Genomic DNA, 24,832 nt, shown 5'->3' with positions numbered 1-24,832 from the left:
TATTTATGATCCATCTATCACATCGTCGACACCACAAAATGCAAGCATAATAAATATAATCAATCACTATCAACTAATAGGTCAGCACAACAGGCTTGTGACATCGGAGACGCATTTAAAAAGTATTTTAACAGTAGTGAAGGTAGCATTATCCAACAGTTCAACGTTCCCTAATTATCTGTGCCACACACAATCCACTACTTCAACAAACATAAATGTAGAATTTCTACTGGTGTAGCAAGGAAGAGTTTGTAATAAACTTAAATTGCAATATTTAGTCACTAATTTTTTGTCATAACTTCCTTGAAACCTCTCTGTTGTGATAAGTTTTCATTTTTTGGTCCCACAAAGCCTTCTCATTGAACACAAGATGAATTAATTTTTCAGTATCCATCTATTCGCGCGAATGAAACAAACATGTTTGAACGACGAGCGATGTCGAGCGATACGCGCGATAACTTCGGTTGCAGTGTGACCGGTTACAGGCCTTGTAACGTGTTTGGTAGTTCGCCCGAACTCGCCCGATAACGCCCGACCGTCAGTTCGCGCGAATACGCTTGCAGTGTGACCGCAGCCTTAGTCGTGCTCGGCAGCACACCACTTGGCTCATTGCAAAACAAATCTAAATACTCATTAATAACTCGCCGAAGAACCTCTCTTTCTTCCTGCCTCAAATGCCCCAGTTTCTCACCTAGTTTCCCTTCAATTCCTCTAACATCCGTGGGGTTCCGCCCACTTAACGCCTGTACTCTAGGCCCTAAAATCTCATCCGTCCCGTGGCCACAGGACACAAATTCCCCATTCACTCGGGTATACGGCACGGCGGGTTCTGCTACCCCCAATCTCACGTGCTTACTCAGCTCCCAATGCTGATTCCTCGTGTTCAGTACCTTCAAAACACAATACTGTCCTGTGTCGACACTGTTCCCCTTTATCATCATAACACTATTAGGCTACCTCGCCTCTCTCATATCTATATTCACTTGGGCTGGACCCACCCTTCTCATTTATGTCTATAACACGTCCACCTCCCTCCGAGTGTAGACTTTGCTCATCACACGAGCTACATATTCCCCTGGCGTCCCTAATCCGAACGGCTCAATTAATATTTCTCGCGGGACTTCCCCCGTCCCCTTTTTTACAAGCTTCCCTATCACTAGACCCTGAGACATTGGTAGGAGGATGACCGGCCCTAGAGCCACAACGTTCCAGCCTAGACCATCGAGCTTTCCCGAGCTTGGGCCCTGGGATGGACTGAACCGTGGTCGCATTCCGTTCTTTCGCCTCCGGGGTGATCAGGCCCGTCATAGGCGCATGCCTTGCGACCACGGCTGGTGTCGCAGTAATGCACAACACTCTGCCTCTTGCCCTGATAGTTTTAGACTAGTTCTCCCTATGACTAGAGTGCTGGTATGTAGATCAACCTTTGCCTCCATATGCCTCAGCGCGTCTACTCCTAGAATACCACATTACTCTCCCTCCAATGCGACTACTAAAACTTCATGGGCAAAACCTATTTCCACATATAAAACGTAATCCTCTGGGTTCCTAGGACCCTTAATTGATAACCCGTGATCCCTTTTCAGCAACTGAATTGGGCTCAACGACCTCCGCGGTGCTTACACCTGCCTTCATAATACTTAAGCCGTTCGTGGATCAATCAATCCCCAATACATATTACAATCTCGTAGTGACCTCTTCTATTACAATCGAAACACTCAATTTTACTTTTCCTCAGTTATATTCTTATACTTTGAAATTTCCACCATCACTACTAATCGCACAGCCTGCTAAATCGTGGCTGGCATCTAAAACTGAACCTGTTATCCCACGACTCCTCTGAGTCCGTTAATATTCGCAGCTAGGAGTCTGCGTTCTACCTCATTAATTATTCTCTGGGTTAACTCAACCCGGGGCTTCCGTATCATCCTCTGACACAATTTCCTACATCACTCACGAAACTCCTCTACGTCCTCACCTTGACCTTGGCCTGCATCCTGGAACCTGATATACTAATATTGGTCGGACAATTTGTCACAAAACCATTCCACAAAAGCCTTTTTAAATTTCTCGTATGTGCGTGCATCTATTACTAGTTCCTCTCGTCCAATCAGGAACTGCATGACTAACACTTGAGCCTTCATAATTAGCATTTTATCACCATTGATCCACCCACTGCCCTTAGCTAGGATCTCTATTTGAGCAAAAATTTCAGTTATTGACTTGCCCTTCGCTTTAATCCCCGCCACTAGGGATACATCCTTACTCTGCCCTCGGGCAACGGCTCCAGCCTCGCCTATTTGCAAGTTTTCTACTTCAGCCCGCAACTCCTCCATTTGTAGTTGTAACTCCTCCATAACTACCTCCTGTTTATCACTCACTATCTCTTCTTACAGATTTATACCGCCTGGGGTCTCGCAGCCTCTCAACACAGGGAAGCGACTGCGCTTACACTATATCCGTTTTCCTCACGGTTGTATTCACTTATGCCAATGCAAATGTGTTCTTATACAAATAAAACGCTTACTACAGAAAACCACTGTTATGTTACTTCCTAAACGGTACTGATATAGGGGCTGAAATTACATACCCCAAATTTCCCCATCAAATGCTACCTGTTCCCCGCCATAAGTGGAAATAAACTCCTTCTTTTCACTTTCCAACTCCTTTTGAGTACATCCTACAGCTATATACTCGTATATCGTACGAGTATTATTATTTTTTTTCATCAAATGCAACGGTTACGTGGGGATTCTCATTAGTCAACACCTTATCCGCGGGCGCCTCAAAACCTCGGAGCTCCTCTTAAAATGCGATTTCCGATTGAGAGTCTACTTCTGACTGCAAATTTACGCGCGTGTTCGTCGTTCGTTTTGTAACAAAGGAATCTTTTACCAACACCAAGGAAAATCTATTAAATTCGTCAATTCTTACTTACTGGTAGTCGCAACGACGTGAACCAGAAAAACAGATAATTTTGCGGCTCTACTTCTATCTGTACCCCCACCCGTACAACAACCAAAAGAACACATTCCTACTTAGCCCTTGCACCTACTCCTATTTTACACCGCTATCCGGTCTGCCGAAGGGGCTAACACAACAGCTGCCTATTCCTTTCTTCGCAGGTGCAAATCCGAATCCTCTGAGGGATTCATGATCCTGCCGTCGCTGCCACCAATTTGTTATGCCACCGGTCAACCCACTCGGCAGGACTGATAGGACGGGCGTCACTGGGTGGGGGAGTAATACATCTGACCCAATAATAAAACACCCATCACTAATCTACTAATATAATTGCATAATATTTAAAATACAACGTCCGAACCAGGACCAACTAGTGCACGTCACCAACCAACGGACAATAGACACCACTCACCCCTGCTGCCATTCACCGCAGTTTCACCATCGTGGCCACCCGCGACACCAGTTAACGCGGCTGATTGCCCGAGAAGATTTTATTGAATTTGATTCCGAAACGTCGGTTTACTACGGTAATTAGTTAACGCTTCTGAATACTTATAGTATTGTGTATATGGGCATTTGTCCGTGTGAGCATTTGTCCGTGTGAGCAATTATCAGTGTGTGCATTTGTCAGTGTGAGCATTTGTCCGTGTGAGTAATTTTCGTGTGAGCATTTATGACAGTGAGCTTCTTTCTGTGCGCAATTTTCGTGTGCGGTTTTGTCTTGTACGGTTTTGTCATGGAACCATGGAAATGGTCCACGCCTATTGAAAAGAGCCCTAAAAGGGCCACTTATAATCTCTCTCCTTAACCAACTTCTCTCTAGCTCCTTGTTTCCCATCAGCCCAGACTGTCCATCTTCCTTGCAGTTAAAGTGAAGCTGCAAAGCCTGATTTCAGACCTCTATAAAAAGGCAATGTTTCAGATAAGTGTTACTAAAATGTGCATTTTCCCCCTCCCATCCCTCCCATCCCTCTTAACCTCTGGTTTTAGATTAAAATATTCACATCCATGCAGTCTCTTGAGAAAACTCCCACGGTCATAACGTCATTTGTATTAGATGTGTTATTGATAACTTCACTGTTTTCAGGTTTGTGGACTAAAGTGGTCTCCAGATGGCAGATAACTAGCTAGTGGTGGAAATGACAATGTGCTGTACATTTGGCCAGTTGTTGCAGGACGAGCTTACTCACAACCCCAGCCTTTATACTCTCTCAGGTAAGTGGATACTTGAAGATGTAGTTTCGTATTTGTGAGATGAGTGGACGTTGTACTCTATCATATAAATTCCATGAAAATAATAAAATGCGATTGTAGACATATATTGTATCTTGAAACTGTTCCAGTATAGGTAACTTGATTGTATTTTAGTCAAACATTCTTGGACTGTCAGTCACATCAGTTGATTAAAAATCACCAGTGTTTCAGGGACCATCTCCTTCTCCATGAACATTGCTCTAGCCATAAAAATGATTTTCACAAGGGAATGACAAACACGTTTTCAGTTTAGTAGAATTGCACTGTAAAAATTGTGACATTCCATTCCAATAGAGAGATGTTTATTTTCCTGCTGTGTTGTAATTTCCAGTGTTTGTTTGTAGTGCACATCAAGCAGCTGTGAAGGCACTGGCATGGTGCCCATGGCAGCCTAGCATATTGGCAAGTGGTGGTGGAACAGGTGACAGATGCTTTCGCTTTTGGAATTGAAATACTGGTTGTTGTTTCAACACCATCGACACCAAGTCTTAGGTAAGACCTGGATATTTACTGTATTTATGACCCCTTGACTGCCATGACTATTGAAAATACATAACTGCTTAGGCTGATGCACTATTAAATTTGGAAGATACAATAGCACATCTATAGTTATTAAGTGAATAATTATTGTTTTATTTAAAAAATCTAGGCAGCCATGTTAGTGTTGCGTCAAAAACCAGCATTTCAGAGATACTGATAATGGAGACGGAGCTAGTCTCTGAAACATTGACTTTTCACTCCACATTGACATGTCTGGTCATTTGAGAAGTTTTTATAACAAATAAGTAACGTGACTTGTGTTTGTCAATTTACAAACATCTCAAATGTGTGGACTGTTGCCTAACTACTGCATGATTATCTTGTTGAAGCTTGTAATAAAATGGTCATTACCTTCATATTCAACTACTGTCTTCTGTATGTTTTGACATTATTACCACTAAGGGAAGGTTTATGAATGAAAAGTCTCGATATGTGTGTTAAACATTTTTTCATCCTCTTAGTTCATAATTGTCTTGAATTTTTAAATCTGTCAGTCATTTGTCTCCTTGGACTGGGTTATTTAGTGGATTTTGTTACTTCCTTGAATCCACTGAAATATTTACACTGTAAAAAATTTCTTACAGGTTTGTGCTCTTCAGTGGTCAGCTACATACAGAGAACTCATCTCAGGTCATGGTTACGCAAATAATCAACTAATTATCTGGAAATATCCATCAATGACAAAGGTAAATGATCATTATTTTAGTGAGATGAAATGTTAATAGAGAAGCGATTGAAAATGAATTGGTTATTTCTGAAAGTTTTGTATTGGGAGATGTCTACGAAAGTTCACTCAGGATATTTTCATGTATTTTAAAATTATACATATATAATTGTTTAGTTGGAAGATAGAGTTATTTCACACTTATTTTTGAGCATCCTGTGGCTGAGATTTAATTCTTGTAGAACAGGCTCGTGTTACCAGCCACTTTTGTATATTATTGTCTGACTTAGTGTTTAGCACGAAAAACAGGATGTTTCTGATGCCCAGTCAGGCACCCATTAACAAATATTTTGTAAACGAAAGTCTTCTTCCCCCACTCTCTATTTGCTTTGTCATAAATCATGAGTCAGTATACGTACTTATGCCGCAGTACATGGCACCGACAACCCATCCCATGAGAACCTGAAATCTCAGAAAATGTTTCTCCAATACTGTCATGGCAAACTTTGTAATTTATGTTTATTTTGATATTGTTCCCATCACCTTTACTCTGCCGTGCTTGAGGGAATGAAAGAAGAAAATGGGGTGGTTTTCCTGACCTCTCAATTTGGTCTCAACCCACACCTCCTATGCTTCTTCCTCTTGACCTTCCTTCTCTCTCTGTTGTGTTTCTTAACCTGTCATTCCCATCTTTATCACAGCCTCCATTGTGAACATTTTCCTTTCATTTTCATGTTCAAAGCCTTCTTTGGGATTTGTCTATTATTCATTCTTAATGAACCATTGCCCATACCATCTCATTCTGTTCTTTGTTAGATTCTCTCTCATTTTTTATTTTATTATCCTATCTCTTTTAGTTTATCAGTCTATGCTTCTTAAAAATCACTTCTCTACTTCTATTAATCTAGTAGTTCAGGATTTTACTATTTAACATAAGAATTATGATCCTTAAATTTGGACTGAAACTCTTTTATTTTCATCATTGCACTGGGTGAATATTTTAAATTTGTCCAGGGACCACAGACGTTAATAACTTCTGTGGTCCCCGTACAAATTTATAAAGTATTTCCATAAAATATTTTTCATCTAAATGTCAGACTGGATCTTGTCGTTCAAACAAAACACTAACACAATACGAATACCAGGACCACCTTCTGCGGGCAGAGTCAGTTTGTATTTTTACTGCAAGAGTTTATTGGCCCCATGCCAAACCCCAAACCCCAAAGCTGGAGAACTGGTCCTTGCGTAATTTTATCAATAAAATTAGAGCATGGATTAGGTTAATTAAATCAAGTCTTGAGTTAATTTCAGGTTGCTGAATTAACTGGTATTGCAACTGACTATGTCTCCAGATGGAAGCACAGTGTTGTCTGCTGGTGCAGATGAAACTTTAAGATTGTGGAAATGTTTTGCTCCTGATCCTGCCAAGAAGAAGAAAGAGATAAGAGACTCTAAGGCTGCTCCGAGCATGTTTAAGGGAATTCCATGATGAAATTTGGTCACACAAATAATAATGTATCTATTGAAATCCTGATGTTGAGTGAACAAATAATTTGTTGTTATTGTGAACTGTCTAGTAACTTACATAAATGTTCAAGACGCGTACTTATGTGGAGTGTTATGCAGGACTGCTTGTGATTTTGGTGATATGTATATTTATTTGTTTTATTTATACAATTTTATTTATTTATTAAATGGTTTAAATTATTACAACAGTATTTTTTATTAATGGCATTCAGTTTTCACCCACCTGTTCACAGTGGTCACTTTTATGAATGTATTAATACAATCTTATTCATAGAAAATTGTATTAGCAATATTCATACTTCGTATGGCGACGTTCAGAAACCGTAAAATCATTACGTCTCTGTTAGGAAAGGCGGATACCACTTTCCTGGAGGACAGTGATCAGAGAAGTTTGTTATTCATTTTGGTAATTCAGATTAATTGTATATGCATTTGTTGTGCTGTCACTGCACATGTTGCAAATGAATATAAAATGAGAATTTAACTAACAACAAAACATAATCTGTCTGTATAATGACAGCCATCATCTGAAGACAAGAGTAAAGCCAACTCCTGAAATGTGTATACCACACACATATCAGGCAATGGTCAATGTCTGACGTAATATTGGTATCATGAATGAGTGATCCATTAAGTAATGTGAAATTACAAAAGTAGCGAAGGACAGCATTATAGTCGATCATAATACATGAATAGCTTGGAACACTGAAGGTAGGAGAGGAAAAATACGTTCGAGGAAACAATAAGAAGGAAAGAGTCGGAAGTTTCTGATGCTTTCAGTATATTAAAAGGGGTAGGTAGATGCAGTTTTACATTTAAAAGATTCATGTACCATTAGATGCCCATTATTCAAATTATTCCATCCACTGAAGTTGAGATAAGAAGGTAAAATTACTTACTTAAAATCAATCGTACGAGGTTATGATGAAATAGGATGACGCTTTTTGAAAGATTGTTGATCTCTGTTTTATCACCCATTAAGTAATATCAACTAAGGAGATACACCGAATGTGAAAAATTATCCAACTTCAGTAGTAACTGTGTTTCCTGATGCACTTGAGAAGGTTATGTACAATAGGTTAGGCCATGAAATGAATATTAATAACATAACATATTGGGCCCAGGACACTTTGGTTTCAAAGTACATGCACTGAAAATGCTACCTTCATTTTGCCACAGATGTATTTATCAGTAAACAGCTGTTATGTCCTTAATAAATGTTAATTTGACTGCATATTGTTTAAAGACAAACAATAATTAGACATTCTCTTTCGAATACCACAATCTATTTCTAATATCGTCCTGTATGATTTCCACATAGAAATTTTGAAAAACATAGCTGAATAATATACAAATGTACAATTTAAATGCAAACACAACATATGCATTAAAAAAGTCCCACCAAGAAGACTCATACTAGCATATCTGACTTTTGCACAAACACCAGTCTACTATGCTATCCATTTGTCTAACAGTAAATTTGGATGTCCAAGTAAAGTATAGTCTTAAACATCAATTTGCCATGGAACATAGTCTCATGACTCCAAAGTCCTTAAAAATAAAATAATTAATGTTCTTTTAAGATTAGGCAAACATGCTGACATCTTTGGTTAACACTATCTGGTACATGTAACTGAAAAGGACGTACAAATAGCCACAAATGGAGAAACATGAAGACATTAATTACAAATGATCAGAATTATGCTGCCAGCTGTTTACTCACATTACTTCCAATTTTGGACCTAGAAAATTTGAAGTACGAACGAAAGACTTTTGCCTTAGCTCGTGTTCTTATCGCGGTTACGTTCCTGTCAACAGAAACCATTCTTCTTGTCAGGACTCGAACCCAGTGTAGAGGCCTTTGTTTCGGTACTTTCCTCTTTGAAGCAGAAAAACTCTGATCCTAGCTCCTTTGTTCTCTGTCGCTTAGTTTCGGGGTTAAAGGAACCGCCCTTGAAGGAAATCGAACTCAGGACACTTCCCAGAGTCCTGACCTTCCAGCGTTCTCTCATTTGTCTTAAGGAATAATTACGCCATGTTTCTTCTGTACGAGCCACAAGAAAACGGGTAAAGCAAAGCCAACCCTCAATTTCAACTTCCGCGGTATTTATTATGGGGGAAATATGGCAGTTTTTTACAAATTCATCTTCTGGGCCTCAGGACAGTTTTCGGATTTGTGATCTTGGTCAATCAGATCCTTTCCCAGGGACAAAGAAAATTTGCCTTGGCGCCATTCTTCCCTAGTGCTTGCTGTCCGAACAACAGAAAATATCTTTGTCGGGATTCAAAGGAAGGAAACATTTTTCTCTGGCCCAGGGGCGATAGGCTCATCAGCGCCCGAAACCCCCCCAAAACCATCATTAAAATTAATAAATTATACTGCAACCAACCAACCAAAAAGCTAACTGAGGGCGGAGGCCTGCGCAAGCGCAAGCATCGTCCCTACCTAGGTGAAACCATTCCTGCACACAAGGCGCATTGCTGGAAATGGTAAACAGTCTTAATATAAGAAACGGAAATTTTGCTATCGCTAACAGGGTTACGTCGTGGCGGGAGCCTCGACCATTCAAACTGGGATCCGTTGCTGCTGATGGGAGGTCATCCCGTCAGGCAAGTTGTCCAAAGGAATTTGGTTGGTTGGATCTCCGGGGTTTGAACCCAGAGAGGGAGGGGCCGTTTCGGCTGAAGGCCTCTGCGGCATGGTGGGAAGATCACTTCAGCTGATGGCCTCCGTGATCGGGGTGGGGGTGGCGGGCCGTGCCCCTATTAAGTTATACCCTGGCATTCGCCTTACAACTGAGGAAAAGCACGGAAAACCTCAGTCAGGGTAGCCGAGTAGTCTAACCACTCGTTGTGCTGACTTGGCCGTCTTTTGGGGACGGCCTCGGCTGGCCTGCTGAACATCGGTCGCCCTCGGTTGCCCTTGGGCGACCTCTGGCAGCCCTCGTTCGACACGAGTCCCACTGGACACAACCAAAAAGCTAACTGAGGGCGGAGGCCTGCGCAAGCGCAAGCATCGTCCCTACCTCTCTCCAGGCTGTGCCGGTGGGGATCTCGTCCACTTCACTCACTCCAAATTATACTGAAACCTGGCGGTTTCTTTTAAATAAGTAATAAGAAGAGGTACTGGAATTTCTAAAGCACACCTGCAACAATCTCTTCCGTGCATGCCATAAGGATCATTATTGATTTCTTATACATGCAGTATAATTGCCTGAATGAACCGTATTGCACGCCATTCCTTTACTAATTATTACGTCACAGTTGTCGTCCGCATTGTTGTATTAGTATATTATTATAAAAATTTGTGATTTCGTCGTCGTCAATAAATTACGTCATCAACAATGTCAACTATAAACAAACTCGGCATTGTTGTGGAACACAACAATGCCGAGTTTAGTGTTTTACTCAAGATTTTAAAACTCAACCAACCTCCCCGAAAGGGGGTTGGTTGCTTTTTAAACACTTGATCAAGCTCCCCCGAAAAAGGGGGTTGGTCAAGTATTTTAACCCTCCATTCGGGGGGTTTAATTTAGTTTCTTACACAAGATTTTAAAACGCAACCAACCCCCCCGAAGGGGTTGGTTGCTTTTTAAAAACTTGACCAACCCCTCCGAGGAGCTCCGAAAGGAGCGTTCTGCCCTAGTATTGCCGTCAACAGTCGACTTTCGTCAGTCTGGAGAGAACTGAGCTCGTAGAAGAGGTATTTTGTGCTGTTAAGTCTTTCACAATAACCAAAGCGCTCATCATATTTAAATTACTAAGAAACTCTTGACACTGTATTTCACTCTTTCCATTTCATTTTGCCGGTGGACGTCGAGGTCTCTCCCTCTTGAACAAAGAGTGAGGTAAGGGCATACGAATTATTATTTTTAATATTGTTTATCGCGTTTATAGGTTACATCTGCATTTGTGAACTCTTGTAAGAGAATTAGGCTTGTCTTCTTTTTAAATCACGTGTTCCCAACCGAACTAAAGTCACTTCTACGCCCCTTCTTTTGGCTCAATAAAAAAAAATAATGCACATGTAAACTGTGGCCATGTATGAAAAATTCAATTCTCACGTGCCATATTAGCCAACATACACAAATGATAATATTGCATTCATCACGTTAAAGAGCAAATGAGCATAAGAAAAAGTCATTTGTCTTTTATCTTTGATTACGCTTAGTCCAGCAAATTGGTAAGTTGCTAATATTCCGTCCCAGTCAGAAGCCACGCGCAACATTTCGGAACAATTTATTATTCTCACAATCAGGAAATGTTAGCCCCACGTCCAACCCACAAGTCGCAGAATCACCCCTTGTCGGCTGTACGCGAATTCTTGTTCGAAACACTCCGTATAGTCAATCGTGATCCTGGTTTTGTGTGGACTACGGGCCAAAGTTCCCTCCCTCTCTGCAGCCATTCTTGTTTCTGGGGCTCACCTAGCCTGGTATTCCCTGACCATCGAGGGTAAAGCAAGCCGAAGCGTGAAGATGCCGCTTGGGCACAGGAACAATTATCGCAACAACGAATTATCTGAGGCAGAATCGGAATCAACCACAGAAAATTCTCTAAATTAACGAAAGTAAAACCACGAAGTACTCAAGACAAAGCTGGAATGTTATCCAAGCGATATTCAGTTCGAATCTTGTACAACGACACAATCCGCATCTTATCGAAGGAAAATTCCTTAGCAGTTCCTAAAATCCATTTACACATTCACCCTGGCCCATTCACAATTCATAACAAACTTAGCGTCCGCCATTTGAAGCCGCCTGTGAGATTATTGAAACTCTGTGGCACCATAATTTAAAAAGAAAAAATTAGATCTAATTCCTGCCCCCTCTTAAAACACGTCAAAAATAGCCGTTTCATCCAACCGCAGTAAACTAACACGTTGGTATCAGCCATCCCCAGCTTCCTGGTTCTTCTCAGTTACTTTAAAGCAAGCACAGAATGTACTCCCGCGATTTATCATTCATAACAATCCTGTCATATTTAAATAATGTATACGCAACATTATCAGTTGATAGAGTGTTGAAGCAACAAGAATAAATCACTATATTCTCAGTCATGGTGAACGCCTTCTAACTGATTTATCCATCAAACTACGTGTATTATACCTCATCCCTCATGGCCAATGTCCGCAAATACCTGAAAACAGTCAAGGAGGCCATGTTACCACAAAAACTTTTCTGATATTTGGGTAACCCTACAAATTGCACAGCACTTTACTTTTGAGACATCTGGTGGCATCCGTGTTAGTCGACAGTAATACAGAATGAAGCTATTTTTGTGTTTCCAAATAATAAAACTATTTACGTACGAGGATTTATCAATGAATTTAATGCTCGTGTGCTACTCGGAGCTACTGAAAATGCGTCGTTAAATAAACTACGAATAAATAAAAATACATGGTATACTATAACCACACAAAATCAGCAGATTAATTATATTAATTACAGGCCTCATCATTAAACGTGCGTCGTTTAATACGCCCGTAAAATTACCCCAGAAACCAACATCCTAACAGAGACTCGAACCGAGGACTGTGTATTCGTGTCTGTGACCTTAGACCCTGCAATTTCCTCTCCGAAACGAAAGAATTTTGTCTTGGCGCCGTTCCTTTATCGCGGTTGCGTTCCCGTGAACAGAAACCATCCTTGTTGGGACTCGAACTCAGTGTCGAGGCCTTCGTTTCCGAAATCTCCTCTTCGAAGCAAAAACTCGGATCCTGGCGCCCTTCTTCTGTCTCGCTTAGTTTTGGTGCTAAAGGAAGCTCCCTTGCTGGAAATCGAACTCAGGACACTTTTCCCAGTCTTCTGAACTTCCAGTGTTCTCTCATGTGTCTTAAGGAGTAATCGCGCCATGTTTCTTCTTCAGGAGCCACAAGCGAACGAGTAAAGAAATGTCAACCCTCAATTTTTAATTCACACATGACCAGTGGACACTGCGGTATTTACTAAGGGGAAATACGGCAGATTCTTACAAATTCATCTTCTGAGTCTCAGACGGTTTTCGGGCTTGTGACTTTAGTCAGTCAAATCATTTCCCAGGAACAAAAACATAATTTGCCTTAGCGCCACTCTTCCCTAGTGCTTGCTATCCGAACAACATAAAACATCTTTCCCGGGATTCGAACGGGGGAAACGTTTTCTTTGGCCCAGCGCCCGGGCCCCTCAAAAATCATCTTTAAAATTAATCAATTATACTGAAACGGACGTTATTTTAAAATAAGGGCAATTGGAAATGCAGTTTTTTCTTCGTGTCTCTTCCGAATATTTTTAAATTTATTCTATCCTTATAGGGAAAGTACTTTCTATTATGACTGAATACAAACAAATTATAAGCTAGAGTAATTATCTTTGTTTTGTTTTTTTCAACTACCAACAATGTGCAGATATTGACCGACAATGGTCAGCTTTTACGTGAACACCTGCTTGCATAACAATATAAGAAAAGGCATTGGAATTTCTAACCCACACCTGCAACAATCTTGCCTGAGCATCCCGTAAGGCTCTTTTCTCGTTTCTTATACATGCAGTATAATTGCCTGAATGAACCGTATTGCATTCCATTCCTTTACCTAAGAAACTAATTGTTGCGTAATCTGTTTACTCGGCATTGTTGCATTAGTATATATTGCCACCCCCAAGCAACAACTAAAGTGCTGCAGCTGCGGAGGCAACCACACTGCGAACTATAGAGGTTGCAGTAAGTGGAAGGAAGCCAAGACGGCCGCTGCACAGCGTGCGAAAGGGGATCGCGGCCGAAAGGACGACGTCTCCACGCGCCTGCCAGCGCCCAAATCGGCGCTAGCTAAGCCTTCCCTCGAGCAGGAGAACTTGGGCCCTGGGTGGAACCACGTGGTCCGTGGTGGCCGCGTCGTCAAGGCTGCGGCTATGAAGAACCCCGCCCCAACGCCAACTGGAGCCATTGTACAGACTGAGCGGCAGACTATCCCCAAGGGCGGCCGTGCCAAGCCCGCTCGTCCTGTGGCGCCGGTGGCAAATCCCACAGCACCTGCTCTCAAGAAGACTGACCCCACCCCACCCAAGGGTCAATCACCGCTCCAGGACATCTCAGATATCCTGGAAACCCTCTCACCACGGGTCTGCATTGAGTTGACACGACGTCTCCTCGCCGCGATCCATTCACTCCCCCCCGGGGGGTCTCGTCCGCGAGCCCTCCTCAAAACCGTTCTCCTCTTCATGGCCGACAATGACTGCACGGCCTAGAGGACACGGTAGCAAGGCCTTGCGGCTGGCTTACTGGAACGCCGACGGTGTCCGCGACAGGAAGCTGGAGCTGGAGCAGTTCCTCGGTGACTACGGAGTCGATGTTTGCCTCCTGAACGAGACGCACCTCACGTCGGGTCGGGCCTTGAGGTTCGCGAACTACGTTTGCCACCGTACGGACCGCCCGACGCTAGGGGGTGGCACAGCGATCCTTGTCCGCAGGGGCATTGATCATTACCCTGTGCCGGTATCGGGTCTACAACAACTAGAAGCAACCGCCATTCACCTGGTACTGGCAACCAGGAAAGTCAAGCTAGTGGCGGCATACCTCGCACCCACCCGGCCATGGATAGAGTCGGACCTGACCGAGTGCTTGAGCGGGGGTTTCCCGGTCCTCTTGGCTGGTGACCTCAACGCGAAACACACGGACTGGAATTCTAGCCTTATCTCTACTAGGGGCTCGCTCCTGCGTGATTACGCCAACAGAAATTCCTGCTTCATCTACGGGCCGGATTCTCCAACCACGGCTCCCTACACACACAACGCCACACCTGACGTCCTTGATATTGTCCTCATCAAGGACTTCGTCCTACCGGTGCACCTGACTGTCTGCCCCGCACTCAGCTCAGATCACCTGCCCGTCCTCGTCGACACCACGTGCCGATCGTCCTTTCAAAACCTGCCTGATCGCCCGGACTTCGCGAGAATGGACTGGGCTGCATTCCAGGCTTGCCTCGAAAGCAGACTACCGGGGAACCCCGTGGTAAACGACGAGGAAGAAATTGACAAGTGCGTCGAGGAGCTGACCAGTGCTATCCTGGAAGCCACAGCAGCGTCCGCTCCCAAGCTTCGACCCCGCATTGACAGGCGACCGCTTCTACCCGCTAGTATTCGAGATGAAATACGCCTGAAGAACCGGCTGAGGAGGCGATGGCAGGTCACAAGAGACCCCGCTCTTAAGACCCAGGTCAATCGACTCCAGAGGTCGGTGACCTATCGTCTCAACGAGTGGCGGAACGAACAGTGGAGCGACACGCTCGAATCCTTGGACTGCGAGGACCAGTCGCTTTGGAAAATGACCAAGCGTGTGATGCGAGTCCCCACTCCGTCGCCCCCCTTCTTAGTGATGGGAGGACTGGCTCTCTCGAACCCCGAGAAGGCAGAAGCCCTAGCCGACAGCCTTGAGGTCCAGTTCCAGCCGGTAGACTACCCGTCGGACCTGACTACAATTGACATGGTTAACGAGGCGATGCGAGCATACGAGTATGCCCCTGTAAATGAACCAAAATTAACCAGTCCATCGGAGGTCGCCCAGGCCATCAAGGGACTCAAGCTTGGCAAGGCTCCGGGCCCCAACGGTATACCGAACAGGGTCCTGAAACATCTCCCACGACGCGCGGTAACCTTTCTCACGAAAGTGTTCAACGCGGTCCTTCGCAGGCAACACTTCCCCTCGGCATGGAAACACGCTCGAGTGGTGTCCATACTGAAGCCGGGGAAGGACCCCACGCTACCTTCTTCCTATAGACCCATCAGTCTTCTCGACACGGTCGGCAAACTCTGCGAGAAAATCCTACTAACGAGGGTCCTACACGAGGTCAGTGAACGCGGGCTGCTGCGCGACGAGCAGTTTGGGTTTCGACCCAGACACAGCACATCGTTACAGCTGGCTCGCCTCGTCGAAAGGGTCAACAGAAACCTTGATGAGAAGCGGCTAACCGGCGCGGTTTTCCTGGACGTGGCCAAAGCCTTCGACACAGTCTGGGTCCAAGGCCTCCTATACAAACTGACCGTCCTCAACTTCCCGTCGTACTTGGTAAAAACCATCTCTTCCTACCTCGCTGACCGGACATTCCAGACATCCTTCCAGTCGGCCACGTCCACACGTCGTACCATGCGGGCTGGAGTTGTGCAGGGCGGAATTCTCTCCCCTGTGCTCTTCAGTCTGTATGTCAACGACATACCCACACCGTCCCGCCACGTCGAGTTAGCACAATACGCGGACGACACGGCTCTAGTAGTCACGTCCCGTAGCCCAACGCTTCTCGTCAGGTATCTGGAGACCTACCTCAGTAGACTTGAGCTCTGGCTCAGGGCCTGGAGGATTGCTATCAACGTCTCGAAGAGCACCGCGGTTCTCTTCATTTCCGCGAGAAGACACATCCAACAGCCCCGAGCAGTGCAGTTCCTCGGACAGCCGATCCAATGGGTCAAAACAGCACAGTATCTGGGGGTCACCCTTGACGCCGGGCTTACTTGGTCGGCGCACGTCAACCAAGTGGGAAAGAAGGCAGCGCAACGATTAGGTGTGCTAGGCCCGCTTATCAATAGGAGAAGTGGCCTGTCAATCAGGAACGGTGTACTACTCTATAAGCAGCTCATCCGTCCCATAATGGATTACGCATGCCCGATCTGGAGGTCAGCTGCCCACAGCCACGTCCAGAAGCTGCAAGTTCTGCAATCCAAGTGTCTTCGAATTGTTACTAACGCGCCCTGGTACGTTAGTAACAGGCAAATACATGAGGATCTGGGGGTCCCTTTCTTTGCCGACCACATCAGAGCACTAACTGAGAGGTTTGACTCGAGGTTAGCTGGTGTGGGGAACCCCTTAGTTCGGCAACTCGGAAGACACTCGTGCCGAATGAGGGCTGCCAGAGTTCACCCAAGGGCAACCGAGGGCGACTGATGTTCAGCAGGCCAGCCGAAGCCATCCCCAAAAGACGGCCAAGTCAGCACAACGAGTGGTTAGACTACTCGGCTACCCTGACTGAGGTTTTTCGTGCTTTCCTCAGTTGTAAGGCGAATGCCAGGGTATAACTTAATAGGGGCACGGCCCGCCACCCTTCCCCCCGATCATGGAGGCCATCAGCTGAAGTGATCTTCCCCCCATGCCGCAGAGGCCTTCAGCCGAAACGGCCCCTCCCTCTCTGGGTTCATACCCCAGAGACCCAACCAACCAAATTCCTTCGACAACTTGCCTGACAGGATAACCTCCCATCAGCAGCAACAAATCCCAGTTTGAATGGTCGAGGCTCCCGCCACGACGAAACCCCGTTAGCGTTAGCAAAATTTCCGTTCTTATATTACGACCGTTTACCATTTCCAGCAATGCGTCTTGTGCGCAGGAATGGTTTCACCTAGGTAGGGACGATGCTTGCGCTTGCGCAGGCCTCTGCCCTCAGTTAGCTTCTTTGGTTGGTTGGTTTGGCTTTAGTTATTGCGGAAAGAGCTGAGCTGTGAATCACTTGTAGAAGAAGTGCGTCGTGGAGTAGATAATTTTGTGCTGTTAAAAACGTTTTAGAATATCACAATTACTTATCTTATATAAGAATTATTAAGAAATCTGTGATACTGCCCTCCACTCTCTCCATCGAGTGTTGTTGATTTCATATTTGACTGTCTTCATTTACAGTTGTGTAAACAGGATCATGACAGAAATTTATTCAAGCTTCAGAAATAAGGTAAGTTTAAACCGTAGATGAACAAACTAGTATCTAGTTACATGTCTGAATACTTTATAAGGAATGTAAATAATGTAGCCCGTATAATTTACGTTTTATTCGTGCATCAATAATAGGCAAAATCAATCTTCGTTTCTGTGAAACTAATGACAGTTCATCAGCGAAAAGTTGGTGGATCCTGAGATCAAAGAAGTAACATACTGAGTGGGCTTATAAATAAATTATATACGTGTAGGTTTAAAATCCTCCCGAAGGTATCACCACCTTGTCGGGTGAGGAGCCTGAGGGGAAGAGACCGCTGATGAGACCTAGACGTAGATGGGAGGATAATGTCAGGCGGGATCTATGGGAGATAGGAGTTGAAGGAAACTGGATTTTGTTGGCCCAGGACAGGGTCCGGTGGAGGGCTTTGGTTAATTCGGTGATGAACCTTCGGGTTCGGTAAGCCATTTAGTTAGTTAGTTAGTAGGTTTAAAATTACGTGTGTGTTTAGTCTAAGGAATCTCGCTGTCGGTGTTCTGCGGAGGTTCCGTGTATGTTCGTAGACTCATCCCAGTAACTTTCACTTTGATTTTTATACTTTTTCATGTTTAATGTAATAATTAATTCGTCCAATACAGCACACCGTGAATATTGCAAAGGCCTGACGTAATTTAAATAAACATTTCAAAATATTAATTGAATAAAAATTTTCTTGGATATTATCCATCGTCTAGTAAATATAAAACGTAAAACGACGTTTCGGAGATGGGGCTCTATCTCCGTCTTTAGGTCCCTACTCAGTTGGGCCCACTAAATAGAGCTAATCCCTATCTCCGGACAAAGTAAATAAAAAGGCATTACCACACCATCCATCCGTGGGACGTAAAAGAATAGTATGTAGAAATCAAAATTCATAAACACGATAAAGCGAAAAAAAAAAAACTCACAAAAGGTGGGAATAAATACACATGAATATTAATTCGAAACTCGATGCCCACCTTGGATTTCTTGAGATATCACCTATTTGGATACCTGTCATCTCTCAAGAAATCCAAGGTGGGCATCGAGTTTCGAATTAATATTCATGTGTATTTATTCCCACCTTTTGTGAGTTTTTTTTTTTCGCTTTATCGTGTTTATGAATTTTGATTTCTACATACTATTCTTTTACGTCCCACGGATGGATGGTGTGGTAATGCCTTTTTATTTACTTTGTCCGGAGATAGGGATTAGCTCTATCTAGTGGGCCCAACTGTGTAGGAACCTGAAAACGAAGATAGAGTCCCATCTCCGAAACGTCGTTTTACGTTTTATATTTACTAGACGATGGATAATATCCAAGTAAATTTTTATTCAATTGACTCTTCACCATCGTCAAGAAGTTTTAGATTTGATATTTCAAAATACTAGATTATATTGGTGCGTCTAGTTGTGGATATAACTATATTATAATTAAGTAATCGACTCCATACAAAAGTATTTGTAAATGCATGCGCTATAAACTCATTTGTCGCATGTCTTGACTTTGAGAAACTGTCATTGCAATAACAAATAAGACATTGTATCTTAATGAAATGCTGTTTTTTTTCAGATGAGGTCGCATTTTACAAAAGTAAATTTCTACAGAATACTGGCAATTTGCTTTGCTGTTTTGACCCTGGTACGTGCTTGTTTTATTATTGCTTACCGTACATTCTTTGATTAGATGAAACTCAAATAACGGACGTAGTGTTTGTTTTTAGTAATTACAAATTTAAAATTACATAATTAAAATACCATTATCATAACTGTATGGAATATTATTTTCTTCTAATTAAGCATCTCTAAGTGTATATGTTCTTGGTGTGCAGGGGAAATCCATCCATGAGTTATCAGCTGGTCACAGTGAAATGATTTTTCTCTCCGATGGCAGCATCGTCAGCCCAGACAGGCAAATATCTTTGTGGGAGAAGTATTTCGGCCCGCAGCCAGGTACGTACTGTATCATGCCAAAGGCCAGTTGTTATCAGGCTTGTGAGAGCGATGAAGTCTCTGTCTCAATTGAAATCTCGCCACCCAGCCGTTCGTTTTGGTTGAAATTTGTATGTTTTCATGATGCTTGTGGGTGTGACGTATCGAGAGACCATAATGCATTGATCCAGTTACAGCGATGTTAATAAGAAGTAGTAGGTCTGCGCAGTTTCAAAAATAAGTATAACCAAAAAGGTCACTTCATTCGAGAATTATTAATTATAATATATTACATAAAATTGTCTGCGGTCAGACTTCGATATTTTGTACAGTTAACTTCTTGAGTAAAAAAACCATCCAAATTTCTCCTTATTTTATTTATTTGTGATTCTGCTCTTCTCGTGATCGGTTTTGTGATGAGACTTAAACTCGCATTAGATGTGCGTTCCTTTGATACATACATGCAACTTTACGACACAAGTCAACTAGCACACAGGCTAAAGTGGTAGAAGTAAACAAACAAAGTTTGGTCATTAACATTATTTTAGCGTAAATTGCTGTCTGTGTAAACTCTAAAATCGAGATTTTTTTTCCTTCCAGTCCGTAAGGTGGTGCAGGATGTGTGCGCGCTGTATGCCGCTTTGAAAATCGTGACAGGATTTATGATGCTGTTAGGAATATTCACGGTGAGTAATGTGCCCAATGACGTTTCAGAGGCCCTTGTTGCCTCCATCATCAGCATATCTGAAACCTTATTAAAGTTCTACCAGTCTATACCTCACAACAACCCAAGATACATCCATCTTAATACTCGCTGTCATGAAAACATGAATTCTCACTTATATGATATTTTTGTTTACTAGGACAAAGCGCAGTGGGTGCGAACAGGCCTGAGGGTGTCCTCGATTATTCTGCTGAAAGATTTGTACACTGATATCTCGTGCATTTACTATATAACAAGTCATATCAGCATTGAGGCATCCTTAAACTACATTACAATTACCGACCATCTTATTCGTAAGTACTGCGCATACTAAAGCATTTGTTGCACTATTCTTAACTCCTGAAAGTGAGATATGATTTTGGTTTTATTATTCACTTTCGAGTGTTTGAGAACAAATTGCCGAAATAAGTTGTACTTTTCACCAAGTAGTATTAGGGTGATTAAATCAAATATGAGATTGGTAGGGCATGTAGACATAGAAAATTTGATAAAATCGTACCAAATTCTACCCAAGTAATCTCTGGTGAAGAACTTCTTACTTCAGAAACAGACGTTTAATTGGGAAGATAATATTATATTTTATAGAAATATGGCTTGAGGCTGAGGAATAGATTTACGTTACTCATGACAGGGCACAATGGCGGTATATTGTGAATATGAGAAAGGACCTTTGGTTTCCATGCAAGCAGGTAATTTCTATAATAGTCAAAGTGGTTACTGAGGTATGTACATTTGTGGATATTATTTGCTTGGTAACATCCACTTGCGTTCTCTTATTTTCCATTATCTTATTCCTTTGTTTCTCTTTACAGTTTTGGAATTCGTCTTGGGAGAAGCGACCCGTCGGTTTGTAAATCTTAGAGAAAGAAAACTGGAAGAAACGAATGATATGTCTGCTGGCCATGACAGAAATGCCACTGAGTCAGAGGCTTCCTTCGTTACTTCGGACAGTCTATAAGGGACTTCCATAATTGGTTCAGGTGGAGGTCGTCTTTCTGTCTCGTGTTGTTAGGGCACCGCTTCCCAAACTTTTCCCTTCATTACCCAAAACCGCTTATCAGAAAGTCCTTTTTACCCAATGCAGGTAAAACACAAACTGCACAGAAAACATATTTTAAACATCTATAAACATTTTAGCAGCCACAACAAATTTGGTAATTATTCACCATGAATATTTCATCACCAGGTCCCAGCTAATGAGTACAAAGCCACTGCTCCATCTCATTTACTAGTTCTGCAAAGTTGGGAGAAATTGGAGACAGAGCAGACCTCACATCGTATTTGTTGTGGCTGCCAAATGTTTTAGAGATGTTTAAAATAAAGACATTGCAACAAAAATATTGTTTGCTTCCTATTTTTTACCGATCTCTCTTCACTTTTCATACATGTTTTCTGTGCAGTTAGTGTTTCACCTGCATTGGGTTAAAAGGACTTTCCGATAAGCGGTTTTGGGTAAATCTAAATCTAAATAAATACTTGTTAGCTCAGTAGAAACTTGGGCCAAATGATCAGAGGGGATGCTGAGTTCAAGCTACGCCTTACGAACAGGAGGAAGGCCTGTGCCTGGTGTGGTCTTGAAATCCACTCCCCGAAGACCATAGAAAACCTCTGCCACATGTTTTATGTGATTTTTGATGTTGATGTCCTGATGGCACTTACAAGAGCTGGTTCCTCTGTTATTGCAAGTCTCGATTATTGTTATTATATATTTTAATTATGTTTCGTTTTCTTATTTCTTCTTCCTGTCCTCATTCCTCAATTTGTATTCTGTCTAAAGATCCCACATTGGCTCCATTTTTGTCTGTTCTCACCTATTTCCCTCCCCCTCCCCTCATCTGTCTCGCCAAGTTTGGTGGTAATAAGTTTGCATTATTATCTTATATCTGAATGCATACATTTTTCTATTATATTAGCAGCTTAAATACTATTTTAAGTAGTGAATAATTATTGCAGCATCTTATTCTATGCTCCCCCCCCCCCAATTCGAACACGTAACACGGTGTATTAGTCTCAAAAAGAAATCGCGGCTGTTGGCAAGGGACCGGTGTTATTATCTTTGTCTTGCTGTACTATGAAGATCCTTACCTTCTATCTCTGGACCTCTTCTGTGTCCCTGTACCTTTAATCGTCCTATACAGGGACATCATGTTGATACAGAATTTTGATCACAAGAAACAACCATAATTTCACTATCGACAAAATTTAAACACATCACTTCACTAAAACACACAAACACTCAAAACAGAACACTGCTCACTAATTAACCTTTGATAGAGTCACTTTGACACTCTTATGCACAATATGTCTTTTAATTAGTTGCGAAGTGATGTGCGGATTTTCGGGAAATTTTTACTAAAAATTATGAAGTAAGTGCCTTAGATCACAAATTTGATTATTCAACAAAATGACCAAAACAGTGTGAATAATTGAATGTGAAACATAATTTAAATCATTATATTATTTGTTTACGATCTTATTTGAAAATATTGGCACTAATGGAAACGCACATTGGGTAGTTGCTATGGATACGAAACTAAGAAAGCGACAGCAGACTTCACTGTACTGCCTTGAAACTGATGGTTGCAGAATTATCCTTCTGCAGTTTTTAGAATGAATTTTTTAGAAAACTAATAGCTTCACTACCCCCACTCTTATGTTCAGACCAACTTTCGCTTATGTTCATATCTGCCTCCAGGTTCGTCGTGGCCCTAATACTTCAGTAATGTTAGTTGGCATTAATATAATAGAAGACACTGACTTACTAAGGAGAGTCCCGTTAAACGATCGGTTACAAAAACCTCGTGTTTGGTTGTAGTGAGGCTTCTTATTCAAAGTTGCAAAATTGTTTAGGAATTATTAGTACTTTTTAATATTTACTATTAAACTAGCAGTATGTCGCAGTGTTACGGACGGAAATTCGACAAATGCTTTCATCACTTATTAGTCTTTATTGAACAAAGGCGAAAAAAAACTTTGAATATCACAGAAAGAAGTATCATTCTTAAACCGAACACATTCGAAATTAACAACTGTGCCTGGTTTCCGAGCTGCTGGAAGCGTCCTCACCAGGACTCGAACTGAGGACAATTTTCTGGAGTTCTGACCTTTCTGTGTTCTCTTCCTGATATCATACCCCAAATTTAATGCAATCGATTTACCCGTTCTCGAGCTACAAGCGAACACGCACACAATTTCAATTTCATATGTCAGATGAAAGGACTTTATGTGGGCTGTTTTCAGCTACCTCAGGACAAGGACCAATGTCTTACTACAGACTAAAAACGTAGAATTGGATTCGTCCGTTAATGACGTACCTGTTTGCAGTCTCGGCCAGGGTGCCGATTATCATGATTGTTATTATTTGTGATTTTCATTCGAAGTGGCTGGAGAATAAACGTTACCATTTACCTCTCATCTAATTCCGAGATCTCGAATATGTGACGCTATAACTCCATGTCTTCGTTTCGTTTCAGGCAGTGCCAGTTTTAAATTGGCTAAAAATTCCAAAGAGACGGAATCACAATCAACTTACTTTCCGGGCTCTCAAGACCGACCAGCTGTCCGGAAACCCTTCCCCTCAAACAACAAAATCCAGTCTCCTTCGACTCCTATCTCCCATAGATCCCGCCTGACATTTTCCTCCCATCTACGTCTAGGTCTCCTCAGCGGTCTCTTCCCCTCAGGCTTCCCAACCAATACCCGGTGCACACCTCTTGTCCCATCAATTCGTGCTACATGCCCCGTCCATCTCATTCTTCTCGACTTAATCACCCTGACAATATTAGGGGAGGAGAACAGATTTTTAAGCTCATCATTATGCAGTTTTCTCCATGCCCCATATTATGATAATATAAATATATTACGGGTATATATAAAGTAATAGATGGACTAATCATTATACTGCACTTTTGTGACACATATGAACATCAGTATCGGGTACAGATGATGAACTGGTAATAATCGGAGTTTGTCAGTACGGTATTCACATTATGTATTTTTCTGATCAAGTGTAATAAAAGCTAGCAGGTTAAAAGTGCGACTTATGGACATTTACAACACGTAGGCCTGATTTTCCCTTCAACCTTGTTAAATATTCATTATTCTTCACTTTTATTTACGTGTGTGAAAATTTTGTCACCCACAGCTTCTGATTAACCAACACATGACTTTTTTTATCTCTTAGTTTCTATTAAAATAATTAATGAAATCCAGTGCGCACTCAGTTATCATCAGTCACGTTAAAAATATATTACAGTACACACACAAAAGATAAAATATGGTAAAATTACAACTGCGATAACATAGAATATAAACCAATGAGAAGCTTCTGGTTTGCGAGCCATGCACACACCTAAAGCTGTGTGCGTTACGATTTTCAATTGTCAAGATCAAGGAAACAGTTGAAAGACGCGTTTCAGTTTTGAAACATCCGTCTCTTACTCCACGAGAGTTCATTTGTATTCGAATGCGTGCACTCATTTTTTATTTATCCACAAGGGGCGTAGAAGTGACTTTTGTTCGGTTGGGAACACGTGATTTAATG

The 24,832-nt window shown here is 42.3% G+C and overlaps 1 protein-coding gene across 3 annotated transcripts; it reads left to right on the top strand.

Annotated features, from left to right (window-relative positions):
- The first annotated feature begins 5,347 nt into the window (after positions 1-5,347).
- LOC147872797 (uncharacterized) lies at positions 5,348-22,008 on the top strand. Of its 3 annotated transcripts, none has more exons than XM_087354954.1 (6): positions 5,348-5,444; positions 19,207-19,275; positions 19,466-19,586; positions 20,166-20,251; positions 20,429-20,582; positions 21,102-22,008. In XM_087354954.1, the coding sequence occupies exons 1-6, from the start codon at positions 5,436-5,438 to the stop codon at positions 21,245-21,247; spliced, it is 585 nt and encodes a 194-aa protein (XP_087211080.1). In that variant the 5' UTR covers positions 5,348-5,435; the 3' UTR covers positions 21,248-22,008. The 3 variants fall into 3 exon arrangements, with proteins under 3 accessions (XP_087211080.1, XP_087211079.1, XP_087211078.1); XM_087354953.1 differs by lacking the exon at positions 5,348-5,444 and adding an exon at positions 17,406-17,633; XM_087354952.1 differs by lacking the exon at positions 5,348-5,444 and adding an exon at positions 18,647-18,807.
- Positions 22,009-24,832: the final 2,824 nt, after the last annotated feature.

Source organism: Zootermopsis nevadensis, unplaced genomic scaffold (assembly GCF_977971745.1).
Source record: "Zootermopsis nevadensis isolate Lab colony 2312 unplaced genomic scaffold, Znev_1.0 Znev_ptg000024l, whole genome shotgun sequence".
In the NCBI taxonomy this organism is placed as follows: Eukaryota; Metazoa; Arthropoda; class Insecta; order Blattodea; family Termopsidae; genus Zootermopsis; species Zootermopsis nevadensis.
This window is presented reverse-complemented; position numbering and strand designations above follow the sequence as displayed.